We start from the raw sequence: 16,042 nt of genomic DNA on the forward strand, positions 1-16,042 counted from the left end.
GATGTCTAGTGAATACCAAGATCTGTAAGTAATCGTCAAAGCCAGACACACTCTACTGTAGCGGTGAAGGTTGCCCTGTACTCAACTTCACAGCTAGATGTGGCAACTATTGGTTGCTTCTTGCTAAGCCAAGAGATACATGAATTGCCAAGCAAAAAACAATTGGTATGTGACACTTTGGTGTCGGAACGTCCTACCCAGTCACTATCTGTGTAAGCATGCATGGTAAGTGAACCCTGATCACCATAGAAGAGGACTAAATCCTGAGTGTCTCTGAGATATTTGAAAACTCTCTTCACTGCCTGCCAATGCTGTGAACTGGGCATGTGCATGAATCTGCTGAGCTGAGATACTGCATACTGTAAGTCAGGTCTGGTGTGACATAAGTAAATGAGGCATCCAACAGCCTGCTGGTAAAGAGTGATATCACATGGTGGGCTCCCATCATGAGCTGAAAACTTGAAGCCAGGGTCCAGTGGTGTAGAGATTGGCTTGCAATCCTCAAACTGAAAACGATCAAGGAGCTATCCAATATACTTGGACTCTGACATCATGATACCCCCCTCAACATGAGCAAACTGAATGCCCAAATAATAGTGGAGCTGTCCCATGTCTGACATTTCAAAAACCTGGTGCAAATCAGCCTTGAAAGCTGCAATATGCTGAGTATCTGGGCCCGTGATGAGCATTTCATCCACATATAAAATCAGCACTAAGAAATCAGATCCACTCCCACGGACATAAAGAGTGGGTTTTGTGGGGCTATTTTGAAAACCAAGGGATAGTAAGTGTGCATGAATTTTGGCATACCATGCCCTGGGTGCCTGCTTCAAACCATAAAGGGCTTTTCTAAGCCTGCATACCTTGTTTTCAGAAATAACAACCTCAAAGCCAGGAGGTTATGTCACATAGACTTCTTCCTGCAGATCCCCATGAAGAAAAGCAGTCTTGATGTCAAGTTGGTGCACTTGCCAATGGTGATGGGCTGCAATGGCAATGACATATCTAATGGTAGTAATCCTGGATGTGGGAGCAAATGTCTCCTCAAAGTCAATGCCTTGTTGTTAGGCATACCCTTTGGCAACAAGACGGGCTTTGTGTCGATCTATACTAGACCCGCTGGGTACCAATGGCATGCTTGCCGGGAGGGAGATCTACTAATTCCCATGTGTCATTTTTGTAACTCAGCTCTCATTGCATCCATCCACTCTTTGCTGTCAAAAGCATCTTTATGACACAAAGGCTCTTCATTGCAAGCTGTAGCAAGGAGTGCAAACTCAAGAAAGTGACTAGTGACTATGCATCTGTCTATTCCCTGATCTTGTCCGGGCAGCAAAAGGCTGATCTTGTTTGTTGTCCCTCAATGTATCAAGAAGCCATCTGGGAACTTGCCTTTGCTGTCTATTGACAGCTCCTTCTTCAATCACTACATCATGAATAGTGGGATCATTTTGTGCTGGAAGAGAAACCTACAAATCAGCATGGGGTACTGGCTGATCATTGCTTGTTTGAGGGCCTGCACGAGGCTCATGTTGCTGGTCAAAGTCCTCTTCTGAGGATGGCAAAGGTAACCAAGATTCAAAGGCATCAAATAGGTCAACTTCTGGTTTAGCTTTGCAGTCCACAAGAGGAGAAGCCGAATGTTCAGCAAAGATTACATCTCTACTGACAATAATCTTCCCAGTATTTGGTTGGTATAACCTATACCCTCTACTCTCCTGACTGTAACCAATAAATATGCATTTGATTGCCTTGTCATCAAGCTTATGTCTCAGCTGAGATGGTACATGAACATATGCAAGAGACCCAAAAACTCTCATGTGTGGAAGTGAAGGCTTCCTGCCTTTCCATGCTTCGTAAGGTGTTATAGTCTTCAATGCCCTTGTAGGTGATCTATTCAGCACACAGTTGGCACACATCACTGCATCAAGCCAAAATTTATAGGGCAAAGACTTGGCCTTAAGCATGCATCTGGCCATCTCCATAGTGGACCTCTTTTTCCTTTCAAGAACAGGATTATGCTGAGGAGTGTAAGGAGTAGTGCATGAGTGAACAATGCCCCGTGAAGACAAAAATGCATCAAACTCCTTTGACATATATTCTTCCCCCCTATTTGTGTTGAGGGTGACAAGCTTGCATCCTGATTCATTCTCAACCATACCTCTGAAAGCATAAGAACACTTCAGATTTGGCTTTTAAAGAATATACCCAAAAATATCTTGTGAAGTCATCAATGAGAGTCATGAAATATTTGTACCCTCCAATGGAAGTTGTCTTCATTGGGCCACAGACATCACTGTGTACTAGCTGCAATTTCCTTTGTTAGAGTTTTGGACAATTCTTTTGAAAAGGAAACTAATGCATCTTACCCAAAAGACAACCCTCACACACATGTTTGGAAACTGTGTGAGTTTGAGGTACATCATTTGCCATCTGCTGTGAATGTAGCTTTGCAAGAGCTCTATAATCGAAATGACCCATTCTCTCATGCCAAAGATGAATTTCAACAAGCTGTGAATCTGAAATAGCAAATGCTTCAATAGAGAGTGCAGTTGATTGATCATCAAGGTGATAAAGGCCCTTTTTCAAAGTGCCAGTGAGAACTATGGCATTGTCATTACAAAGATCATATACTAGGCATCTGTATCCATCAAAAATCACTCTGAAACCTGAAGTGGCAATTGCTGAAATTGAAATCAAGTTCAGGCACAAAAAGAACATTTGTCAAAGTGACAGGATTGCTTGAAATGGATGTGAGCTGCACATCTCCAATTCCTTTTACAGCATAGAAAGCATTATTAGCAAATGTGACAGTCCCTCCTCAAGGTGCGTCAGCTAAGGAATGAAACAACTGTCTGCAAGATGTGACGTGCTTGGAAGCACCACTATCAAAATACCAAGACTGAGCATCATTAGCAGTAAAGAGTGCATCAACTTTGGAGGGATCAAATGAGCAATGGAAAGCCCATGCCCAATCATCCTGGAGAGCATGTGCATGTGAAGCATCTGCTGGCTCGTGGGATTCAATTGCATGTGAGGCATTAACTGTCAATCCTGCTTTCTTTTTCTCCGAAGCAATACGCTTCCTGCATTCTGAAATGCCATATCCAGGCTTGCGACAATAGTTGCATCTTTTCTTCTTTGACTTATCTGCTGTATTTTTAGATGCATTGGAGGAATTGCCACTGCTAGGCCCATATTTAGGCTTGCCCATAGGCTTGGAAGCCTTGCCTCTTCCTGTCTACTGTGAAGCAAATGCATGATCAGGAATAATAGCTTGTCTATTAGCTCGACTTTGCTCTTCCTACAAAAGCAATGTGCCTAGCTGATCAAAAGAGTAGTGGTCTGGATTACCCATGGCCACTAATCGAAGGGTTGTAGCAAACCCTTGATATGTATCTGGCAGTCCATTCAATGTGGTACTGACAAGCTGAGAATTTGGCACCACCTCATCAATATTGGCAAGTTGTTCCATGAGGTCCTTGACCTTTGTCAGGTATGCATCCATAGAGTCACCTTCATTCATACTAACTTCCTGCAATTGTCGTCTTAAAAATGCAACACATGCCTCATTGTGAATCTGATAAAGAGAAGCCAATTTGTCCCAAGCATCCTTTGCTATCCTGCAAGACCGGATGTGTGGAATAATGATTCTCTTGCATGATAAAGCAATACAGGCAGGTGCATTTGCATCTCTTGCATCCCATCTTAATTGTTCATGAGTTGGGGGAGCAGCAACAGGGGTGCTAGAAGATAAGGCATCAGGAGGAGTACCCTCCGCAGAGGGACCAGCAGTAGAGGCAGCCACTGGAGCATTGGCTGGCCTCAGATCAATCCCAGAAACAATATTCCAAAAATGCCTTGCAACAAGAATATGTTTCATGAGATAAGACCACATCGGATAGTTGGTGCCATCCAACTTATCATCTTCACAAGGAATGCCAAATAGATCATGATTGTTGCCAGCCATTGCAAATGGGATACCCTGAAAAAGACCTGAAAACCCAAAAGCCTCAAGGCTATCACTGCAAAGAGCTGGCTGTCCAAAAATGACAGCAAATATCTGCAAATAAATGTTTTGCAAATTTCCAACCCAAATCAAAGGGCAAATGTAGATTTGACCCAAATGTGACTATGTCAGGCAATGCTCACTACAAAAAACAGCAAATCTGGCAAAAGCCCCAAATTTGATTAGGGCAAATAGGCCAAAAAGAGGGCAAATGCAGAAAAGCCCCAAATTTTGCTGAGATTTTTGCAAATGTGACCCAATGTCCTGCAAAAGTGACTCGATATCCTGCAATCTGACCCAAATGTACTACAATCAAACAAAAAATTGCAGACCAAATCCCAAAAGATAAATTGCAGACCAAATCCCAAAAGATAGCCTCAAGGCTTGCAACTGCAAAATTAGGACTTGCTGTCCACAAAGTGACTGCAAAAGTGCAATTGTCCCAACGTATAGACCTCAAGAGGTAGGCTTTCCAAACTGTTGAAATAGCTTGATAAAACTTTAAACAATAAAAGGAAGGTAAGGACAGCAAAAGCCCTCAAAAGCCCCAAATTTTGAGAATGTCATGTATATAGCTTCGCACGTGCAAAACCGGAACAAGTACAAGCTGTACGGACAACACTGCATGTATACCTATACGGACAGTACAGATATACTTGTACATAGTAGGTACATTGTACGGTGCAGGTACAACGTACGGAGCAAGTGCAATGTACGGAGCGGGTACATTGTACGGTGCAGGTACGGATTGCAGTGTGCGGTGCATGTACATGACTGTACGAATGCAGGTATGAAGCAAGTACATGATTGTACAGATGCAAGTACGACTCAGGTACGTGACTGTACTAAACGCCAGTACAATGTACGGAACAAGTTCGAAGCACAGAGTACGGAGCAAAACGTACGGATGTATGAAAAGTGTACAACACAGTACAAAGCAAGTACGGAAACTTCTGTACGGCTGTACGACCTGTGTGCAGGCTGTGTGTACGGGCGTCCATACAATCATATGGACTGTACGGATAAAGGAATAGATGCAAATCCAAGGGCAGGATACAAGTTGAACCAAGCTCTGATACCACTGTAGGATCGATAAACGAAAGAGCAAGTACAAGGTACAAGGGTGGAAGAAGAACCGCCGTCACGTCAACTAGTGTATTAAGAAAAGAGAAGTACATAGTACTTGTACCTAGACCCTAGGACTAAGTATCCTAGGTGTCACATAGGACTAAGTGTCCTATGTGGCATAAAAGGCACAAAATAAACTAAGTGCCTATAACTATGCCTACAAGGCACATACCAGGGCCCATAGGGCATCACTAGAACTGGGAGAAGATGGCCTACATGAAGAACATGACACCAGAGGAAGCTGGTTGTGGACATGAACCTAGTGTTGAGATGTTTGATTGTGTAGCATATGCTCACGTGCTTAGAGCAAAAAGAAGAAAGGTTGGGGACAAAGCAGTAATGTGCACGTTTAAAAATATAATGATCAGTCAAAAGCTTACAGGTTATATGATTTAGAAAAGAAGGAAAGTCTGGCAGTTTGCAAATGTGAAAATTCAATCGAGCACTCTTTCATAATAATTTGTGTTCATTCATTTGTAAGGTTTCATGCTCTAAGATCCTACAACGTCAGTAGGTGATGTGGCATCGGCTTCAGCCTTTTTGGCAGCATCTATTCAGATCTACTTCATCCTCTCCATGTGTAACACCTATTCTCAAGTTTAGATGCTGCCATTGTCTTCTATAAGTGATAGTTATGTCTCTCACATCTGTCTTAAGACTGAAACTGAGGTTACATCTTATATGTTATTCATGCTCAGGCCTGGAAATTAAAGAGCTTGAAAAAGCTACTAAAGCATGGCATTTTAAGTATGTGTGATTTCTTTGCCAAAGTGGAAAATGCAAGAGTGTGATGCCATATACGGAGCATATCTTGGTGGAGATATGAAGGCCGAAACTGGTGGTGGTTGCATGTATCAAGAATTCTACTGGATCCTTTACAAAAGTATGAAAGACAAACTGGAGGCAGTGCAGTTGCATGTATACAGGAGCATCATGCCAAAACGTTAACATTGATTTGATTTCGAATTTGTTACCTGTTTACTGAATCCAAGGCCTCATTTCCCCCAATAGTAACCAAAGCACATATCGCTGCATACGAAGTTGCTAAATGTGGCATCTGAATCATATTTAAATATTGTCATTAAATGAATGTAAAATGCTTAAGCTTTACAATCTGGAAGAAAAGCCTCGTATACAGAATACATTCACCTATAACAAATAAAGATCACCTATAATAAATGCAAATTTCCATACTAAAGAAATCTTTATAGTTTGATTCAAACTATAAAGAACCTTATAGTTTGATTCAAACCATATGAAGGAACTCATACCCTACCTGGCCAGGCCCTCCACCATAGCCGCCATGAGGGTCCTGACATAGAAGACAGACACATTCAGGCCAGTTCAGTTCACTATGATACAACTTTTGGTAAGCCTCAAAAGCTCAAAAAGAAAATCTCCAAAAAACAAATATACAAAGCACAATTTTTGCAAAATACTTCTTAATAACCGGTAGTCACAATGAGACCTTGGTATTCAAAATACAAGACCATTATAAGCTGCTCCCTAGTGTGTCTTATAATAAAAATAAAACAGAACATAAAACCCAAGCATAAATGTCTACGAAAAAACTGCAAGAGAGACGGCATATCCATGTCTTATCAGAATATTCTAATTTCCACAACAAAGAGACTTGACAGACACTTTTGTACTCGTTCCCTGCTCGACCTCTAGGCTCTCAACTCAAGCCCACGTATGAAGAAGTTCACATCACTGTTCAATGGAATGACCAGTCCTGAAGTATAACCAGTATAGATCTTTCAATTGGCAAGCAACTACCAATGGAGCTCATCTAGCTAGCTTAAATGATGCCTTAAGCTTACATGCTGTTACTTGTAGATTTCAAAGCATCAGGGAGTTGAGACCTCTACCCATCATTACACAACAATATTCAGGCATGTGTATGCACCAATGCTTGCTCCTTCAAAAACAGCTTTTCCAGCCGCTTTGACTTTCAAGCGTTTTCTTTTCAAGCCGTCATACATTTTGTGATTAATTAAGATCTTTCCACGTTGCTTCCCCAGCTCACCATTGCCCAACTTTTGTGTCACACATACATGATCTCACCCCTCCCCCCACACACACACACTAGGCGCTGACTATCCTATCTGACTTTCAGTGTCTCGACCTCTGTGCCAACCACAAGACGGGATCCACCAGCCCCCACTCAAGTCTAGGTACACTTTGACCATGCCCTTGAGTACAGAGGCCATCTGTCCCATGAGCCACCATGCCTCCCTTGGAGATGATGCAGACATTGCCCATGCCTAAGACACTTTGGTATCAATTGTTCAAGATGTCGCGGTTAGGTCCTTCCCCACGACTCGATCTACATCACACTCCCCAACTAGGCAGATGCCCCAGAACCCATGGTTCGATGATGAGTGTCAAGAGATGAGATCCCACCTCACATGTGAGCAGCTCTAGGGCACCTTACAAGGACTGAGGCACAACGAATATCACGTCACTTGACTTATCGAAAGAGACGAGCTTTTCTCTCGTATAAGATGGATGAGATGATCAGATTTTTTTGAGGAGGGGATCCCACTTTTGTGTGGGGGCTCCTCGTTCAAGGTAAGTCACCTATTCCCATCATTGATTCGGGCGTCTGGTTCATTGCACAGAATGTGTGGGCTGCGCTATGCCGTCTCCACAACCGGAAAGCCCTAGACCATGAGGGGTTGAGGACGGAGTACTTTGCACATGGGCAGGAGGTCTTGGCCCCAATCTTAGCACAGATGCTTAATCACGCACTACGCCATGGCTTCCCTCCTGCTTGGAGTACCACCACTATTGCATCGATATACAAAGCAGGGGACCCCTTGGACATGGGAAACTATGGTACTTAAGGATAGGCCACACACTGGCCAAGATCTATGGATCAGTGCTAGAGAGAGAGATCAACTCATACACAAAGAGGCACATGGCATTGGGACAGTCGACGGCAGCATTCCACCCTTGATCTTGCAGGCAATCATTGAGGATGAGAAAACGAGATCCAAAAAAGTCTATGCCTGCTTTGGAGACTTATGGAAGGCCTTTGACACAGTCCCACGAGCCCGCATGATTTGGAGACTCCGAGAGATGCAGATACCAGGAGTCATGATCTGGGGGGCGATGAGCCTATATGAGTCAGCCAGAGGGATGCACCCCTAGAGTTCTATCAGATTGAATTGAGAGCACGATTGGAGGTGAAGCAAGGATGCCCCCTCTCCCCGACACTCTTTGGGCTCGACATCGATGAGATCTCGACTTTAATTGATCGCCTAGGATGGGAGGGATTCTTGCTTGCTAATTTGATGATACAGATACTGTTGTACACAAATGACACAGTCCCCATCTCCTTTTCAGTAGTAGGCCTACAACGACATCTAGAGGCCCTAGAGGTGTTTTGTAGGAGAGAGACCTGACGGTCGATTGGCAAGCCCAAGGTTATGATCTTCAACACTTCACGAGCAATACTTCATTGACACAACTTCACACACCAAGGAGAGCCAATGGAGATTGTATAGTCATAGACCTACCTTGTGGCAGTCTTTACAGGGCTAGTCTTCACAATGACGCGGCTGGGGCACAACTCACACGAGGTCAGGGAGCTCTAGCTTGACTAGAGAGACAGTGCTTCCAAGAACACTTCTAGGACCCCCCGACAAAGGGATGGCTTTTTGATACACTTGTGAGACCGACAACCACATATGCAGCACCCTTCTAGGGGGTGACCTACCGACAGTCGAGTGGTGGAGATTTGAGAGGCCACAAGTGATTATGGGATTGAGGATGATTCTGAGTAAGTCCTCGGTCCCTCATCAGATCATACAGGCATAGTTCTCTGTGGTACCAATGCTGCAAATTGATGCCATGTTTTAGACAATGATAAATCTACACAAGATATGGGCTTTGTCTAGCTGAAGGGTACCGAGGTTGGCATTAAAGTCATCCAGACGACTGGTTGAGAGTGGGGTCAGCACAGCCTGGTATGCACGCATATCCAAATGGTTTCGTAATTAGGGTATTTAGATGGATCACCTCCCCCCCTTTCAGTACAGCTTGGATGCCCAATCCTCTAGATCCCAACAGATGAGATCAACTGTAACATACTGTTGGAACTCTAGCTCTATACATCACGGACTTGGAGTTTCCCATCAATATCCAGTCCTACCGTGACCACTTCCTAAGAGTATCAGAGGATGGAGTGAATACCAGGCCCCACTACCCGGAGAAGCAGGCCCAACTTCTTTACAGAAAAGCTTGCACGGCGAGTGCAGCAAATGCAACAAGGCCTAACTGAAGTAACATTCTGCTGCAAGCAAGGATGACTGCATCCTTCCAAAGGGCACCAAATGGCAGAAAAAGCACTGCTGAACTGCCCCACCCATTCTGAACAGCAAAAGAGAGCTGAAGTGAACCTCAAAACTGAGGTTGAAGCTCACAAATTGAGAAAACCACTGCCAAAACAGTTCGAGATGTTCTTTTGAAGAAGCTGCTCCACAAAAGTGCACATAAATGTCTTGAAATAGAGCTGAACAGACTCAAAATTCACAGAGCAGCTTAGAAATGCACACAGACAAGAGTCGCCTAAAATGCACCTTCAAGAGAAGCTGTTAGAGCTCCAAAACTGCAATAGTTGAGCTCAGAAATGTTGCAGAAGTTATTGCGCAGCAGAAATCAGCTGAAAACAACTCCAAAAGAAGTCACACAACGGGGAACAGCTGTGAGCAGATCCAGATAGCTCCAGATGAAGTTGCACATCAACCTAACAGCTCTAGGCAAATCCAAACCGCTCCAGGATAGGTCACAAATATGCAGGAAACGTGTTGCAGATGGTGGCTACTGCAGAGATGGTCATTTGAGGCATTAGCTCCCTTTTTCATGCAATGGAATTGCTCCAAATAGGCTGGAATGCACAGGTCAAGGCTGGAACCTGGCTCTGATGCCACTAAAGTGTTGCGTGGAATCAACGAAGCAAGAGAGCAGAAAAACTAGCTGAATGTTATTGCAGCAGCACAAGAGTTCAAGAAAAAGGGCAATTGTAGTGATAAGATATCCCTCTGAGGCTAAGCCTAAAACCCTAGCTTGGTCAACCCCATGGGGCAAAATTAAGGTATAATGCACTAATAGTTCTAGTGTGCTACCACATTAAACTAACACTAGCCTACAAGGCCATACCAGGGGCTAACCTAATTAGAGCTGATATGATGTACTTGTATTAAAGTCCTCTGGAGACGTTGTAGGATCTATGGGACTGATGACTAGTCACCATTAAAAAAATGATAGTGGTTTGTTACATAAAAGTATCTGAGAAAACTTTATATATTGCTTCTTGCTATGTGTTGCTGCAAGTATTTAGTGCTCAAACCTTTGCCTAGATGTGCAATACCTATCTAGTTTTAAGATTGGCCTTGTATCAAGGTGGCGAGACTCAAATAAGAATGCAAAAAATGATGGAGAGCATCGGCATCGATGACATTTGGAGTGAATGCCAGATTTTAACTAGTTAGAAATGATGGTCTGTAGCAATTCTGAATCAGCTTGTTGCTTGCTTGGTGATCGTCGATGATGACAAACAAAATGTGAATGGGTTTTGTTTCTCCAATTTCAGGCAAGGTGGATTAGAGGGTGTTGCTGTGCTCCACTTTAATCAAGAGAACTATGCGGCAATTTGCTTATAGTGTCTTCCCTTAAGTCTTGGCAATGACACATGACCAGCAGACTGTCTTGCTGAGAATAAAGTGCTTTTTCCTTATGCTAACTAGAACTTTACTTGTACGCCATGGATAATCCAGATGACATTGGAAGGGGATTTTACAAGTTTCTAAATCTGATTAGTCTACACCCCACTCAATGGATTAATTGCTCTACGGATGGCTCATGGGCCGGTTGTGGCTACTTACCAATTGGTCCCTTGACCCTGGCTCCAATACCCCCTGTCAACCACCTTGCTTTTTGCAGCCCATGCATGATGGCTTGTGTAGCATGCCAATCGGCGTCTTGTGGCCCGGATGACAGCTTGGTAGAGACAATTGCTAGTATATGAGTAAAGTTATGTAGAGCTACAAGCATAGCTAGGGGAAGAATGGGGAAACATGGAAATGCCAGGTCTTCTGATTATAATACGCCACATCATCACCAGTAGTTTTGTCTTTCATAGTAGAGAAAGAAAGAAAGAAACTCTATCAATGTCCACAAGAGACCAACAGATCTATGGGACAGCAAAAAAACATCTAGTATTTCAGAGTACTTAATAGTCTGAAAAACATAATTGATTATAGATCCGTTTAAGACTAAGAGTCTTTTGGTTTGGATTTAAATTCTTTGATGAGTGCTATGGCTTCGTGGTATAGTAGCTCATTTTTTATCCTTCCTAGCAGCTTTAATCTTGGCTAATTCATTCAATTGAGCTCGTGCGAGTTCCTCGGCTATCCATACCTTGGTCCCTTTCAACTTGTAAGATTGTCAGAGAATCTTGATTCGTAAATCTCGTGAGTTAAGTGTAATGATAGCATATCCTCAGAGTGCCGGATATGAGAGGAGGGGGAGAAAAGAGGAAGGTAGAGATGTGTGCAATTAGAACATCAGAATGGAAAATGAGAAAATGTAAGAAGAAAAGGGAGCTATGTGGCATGGATCCCAACAGATACTCTGAGGGGGTCAATCGCAAAGTCAAGTAGGCCCACCTGCCTGCTCCCTATACACGCATTGAAACCACCTGAAAGGAGGATCTCTCCCAACCTGGAGAACTCTGAGATATCATCGATTTTCGTCTCGTATGCGCTATGTCCCTCTATGGTGACCTCATGCGCATATGATGATGTGTCCCGGGGGAAGTCACATACTGCAATGAAGATCATGCGTGTCAGGTGGCTGAATTTGCATCCACATGTGACATGTGTGTTCCTCCTTCCGCATCAAAAATATGCAAGGTCTCCAGTGTGATCTCAAAAGGATTGTCACTCCTCCAGAGCCTCATGCATCACTATCTCTCCACGTCTCCCTCCTATCGGTTGACTCCCACATGTATCCTATCACCATGGGCAATCCCCTCTCTGGGCTCTCGTGGGTCTCAATGTAAAAAATCACATCTTGGTAAGTGTGTGTCTTTAAGAAGCCCTTGAGGTCGGACCAGAGGTTACCATTACAATTTCACACAACCATTTGTAATCTGTTTTGTGCTCTCATCTCCAGGCCCCAACACCATCATGTGTTAAACATTTAGGAAGAGAGATGAAGAGAAACTTGGAATGAGAGATGGAGGCAAGATGTCACAAAGCAACACATAGTTTAATTCTTCACAAAGAAAGAAAGAAAGAAAGAAAGAAAATTTGGAAGACCGATGGGTCTATGAGACTATAAAAATCCTAGTACAAACGAGCCGTGAGGGTGGAGCTACTAAACGAGCATCCACACCAATGCAGAATGGTAGTACTAAGTACTAAGTACAACATAGTCATGTCGATAGTTGACTACATATCAATCTCATCATCATCAGGACATCAGGGTGGATGAGGTAATGGAAGCATGATATCGGTGATAGAGTGTTGTCGACCACTCGAGGGTGCAGCCCTATGACGTCTCCTGGTCATAGCTCTGCCCCTAACCAAGGCTACAGTAACCCCTGTTGGCCGGGCTCCAACGCTAAACATGGAGGGAATTTCCCCAAGTGTGATCTAAGCGTCAACCCTCTGTCTGAGCTATGGAGTCACTGGCTCTAGGTCACGATCATGTTGAGGCCTCATCTAGTGGAGGTCCAAGTGATATGGCTGAAAGACCTCTGTGATAGAACTCTGAGAGGGGTCTGCCAAGGAAGAAGCAATCCGCTCCTGTCTCTATGATCAGAGTATCCACTCGTCGTGGTACCTGACTACCTCATGAATGAAGCCTGCCAAGCATCTCTGATCTGGATAGGAGAGGAATCGGGACAAAACCCCATAGCTATCTCTGAAAAGGCAGTAGAAACACCCTCGGATCTTATAGTAAACAGGACACCTGTGCTCCTCTGTCTCAACCTCCTGCATGTCACATAATGTGCATAAGCGCCTCTCCTTGGGTAGGCGCTCTGCTCTGCCACTCTCGATACAAAGTCTATGTGAAGAGACCCGGAACTACCCAATAGAGACCCTCAGTGAGTGAGGTAAGTGGATCTGTGTGTATCCTAGTGAGTCAATGAAACCCTCCTCTGTGATTTGTAAGTTGTGATCTCTATAGAAGCTAAGCTTTATTGGGAGTTCGCTCGGTCCCAACCAGGTCCAGAATGTGTGTAGCTGTAAGAGATCCTCACGGATTACCTGGTTGACCTCGTGTGACCGGAGGGGAGAAAACGAAAGTAAAACATATCTCCCATATAGAATCACCACATAGAATCACTACCTATGGATGCTATGATCATCCATTTCTTAACACTCCCTTTTGATCAAGCATCCATACCACGTAGGGTATGCTTGACCAAGGACCCTAAGACTCACTAAGAACTTGTTTAATCACAAACAAATGTAACATCACATAGTTTACAATATACTTTCAAAATAGCAAGATTAGCTTGATCATTGGATGAGGCATCCTTATGATTAACCTTCTCATCTCTTTGCTTATTACGGCATTCCTTAATTATACGTCCAAGCCGCTTGCAGTAATAGCAGATACATGGCTTTTTCAGAAAGAGAGCATGCTCACCCAGACGTTTACTTTCTTCATCCTTTAAAGAGGTTGCATCTTTCTCTTTTTCCTTACCATTTTTTTCTTGAAGCAATTCGTGGTTCCTCCAAGATGAGAGCGATGATAGGCTTAAAAATGTATTAAGGCTTTTGTGAACTGCATGTACATAGGAGGTAGACACTTAGATGTACATAGCTAGTGTAGCTAGGGGCTTTGGGATTTAGTGGGTGCTCTTTTGCAAGTAATTATGGACTGATGTAAATATTCCAAGTTATGAAAATGTGTTTTGCAAGAACTCCTATGGGATGATGAGTTGCAATGTGGGTGCACTAGGCACTCCAGAGCATCATGGTATCTAGTGTTGGTTTTGGGATGACACGTGTCTATCATTGTTATTCATTGTCGTGTGATTATGTTGTTATGTGTGGGTTCCATCTTGTTGTGAGTCAGCTGAACATCCATGTTATGGAATTGGGTTGATTTAAGAGTGGTCATAGTGGGCATTCATGCATAAATTGCCCTCATGAAGTTTGTGTGTGGGGGTGGTGCCTAAGGTCTAAAAGCGAGGTTTAATTGTCTTGGTCTAAGATTTTCAGAAGAGAATGGAAGAGTGGTAAAATCGATCTGATTACGTGGCTGGAAATATGGAAAATGAAGCATGACGTGCATGTTGCATGCGTGGTGGCTACGTGACTCTAATCTCCATGCTTTTGGATGGCGAGTTGGCGATGACACTTGGAGATTGCAATTGCTGGAGAGTTCTAGGGAATGGATCATGCACGCAAGAGAGCAATCAACATTGCTGAAGAGAACTAGCTCGAATCTTTTACTGTTGGCATGGGCACGTCACGAGCAATCTAGAGGAGGATGCCAATTTGATTTCGCAAGAGCTCAGCCATAAGGGAGCTTTTGTTGTTTCCAAGAGACAAGGACTAGAGAGCAGTCATGGTTTTTTGTGGGTTCCACCATCAGCCAGGAGGTGGCCAAGCCTGATTTCCAAAAAATTTATGCCATCAACGAAAGGATGGGCCGATTGAGATCATGGGATTTACGCTGGTTTTCAGAGGATCATAGGCCCTGTGAGAAGGCGTGTGGATGCGCTATCAGTTTGAAGAGGCTAGTTTAGTGGATTTTTGTGAGATGAGAAAGTGTCTATGTGACCTTGTGTGATTGCTTTCCAATCAAATTGTGTGAGAGATTGCCTTGATGTCCACGTGCTGTGGATACTGGTGCATATGCTCTATCTACTTGAGCGCCACACTGTGTTACCGATCCTGTCCGTGTCCCTTTTCATTTTCAATTTGAAGTCAAGTTCGAAATTGTGAGAATTGTTTAAGTTGGAAAGAGGATGAAGGTTGCCTTGCATGTCTACGGGCTTGTCTATGTGATGATTGTACAGTTGGGTTAAAATTTTGGTTTTGCCAAATGCAAATCCAAAATTGATTTTCCCCTTTTCATGAGAAAAGCATGTTAGAATCTTTATTGACATTTAAGATATTGAAAGAGAGATTTTATTTTTATAAAAATTTAATAGATAATTATAATTATGCCTTGGATCCCTTTGGCCAATTAAATCGAGAGCCCGCATTTACTTGACCAAATACAAACACTCGAGGACCAGCAAACTATCAAGAAAACCTCCTAGTATTAATGCTTTCTCTAAGATGAACAAGCAGCCGAATCTTGGAGAAACTACGAAGAATTATAATAGATCCCTCCTCAACAGCAACAGGTCCTTCAGCCGACAGACTAAGCAGCTCCACACAAGGACAATAGCAAGACCATGACCTTTAATGAGGTGACAACCATTTGCTGAAGCATAGGCCACAACGGAACTCACAAAGATAGACTTGGAATCTCTCTCTCTCTCTCTCTCTCTCTCTCAAAAGCTTCTACGTTCCTTTCAATATTGTGTTCAATATCTATACTGTTAAGGATATATATGCTTCACCTAATACATATTTCCATGATAACTGCAAAACCCTATGAAATTTGAATCCAGATCTCTCTCTCTCTCTCTCTCTCTCTCTCTCTCTCTCTCTCTCTCTCTGATGGCATAGCATTCAACAAGGGCCCTAGCGCGCTATACTTTGTCCCATAGGCCCGCGAGGCCTTTTGCGGACGTCTCTCTCTCTCTCTCTCTCTCTCTCTCTCGATGGCGATTTGGACTGCACCAACAGCTCCGAATGGGGGGTAAAACCTCAACGCAGTTGACCGTCAGGATCCTTCTGCGTCCCCCATCTCTAGCCCTGCTGT

General features: G+C 43.5%; 1 protein-coding gene across 1 annotated transcript in view; it reads right to left on the bottom strand.

Annotated features, from left to right (window-relative positions):
• Positions 1-16,042, bottom strand: part of ERA1 (Prenyltransferase family protein) — a 111,135-nt gene that overhangs the window by 68,855 nt on the left and 26,238 nt on the right. The window contains exons 4-5 of the mRNA XM_087369729.1: positions 6,414-6,449; positions 6,112-6,194 (exon numbers count right to left, since the gene is read on the bottom strand). Coding sequence (XP_087225855.1) covers positions 6,112-6,194; positions 6,414-6,449 — 119 coding nt within the window. The remainder of the gene's footprint in view (positions 1-6,111; positions 6,195-6,413; positions 6,450-16,042) is intronic.

This window comes from Dipteris shenzhenensis, chromosome 31 (genome assembly GCF_047967505.1).
Source record: "Dipteris shenzhenensis isolate YYH24624 ecotype China chromosome 31, Dip_SZ_1.0, whole genome shotgun sequence".
NCBI lineage: Eukaryota > Viridiplantae > Streptophyta > Polypodiopsida > Gleicheniales > Dipteridaceae > Dipteris > Dipteris shenzhenensis.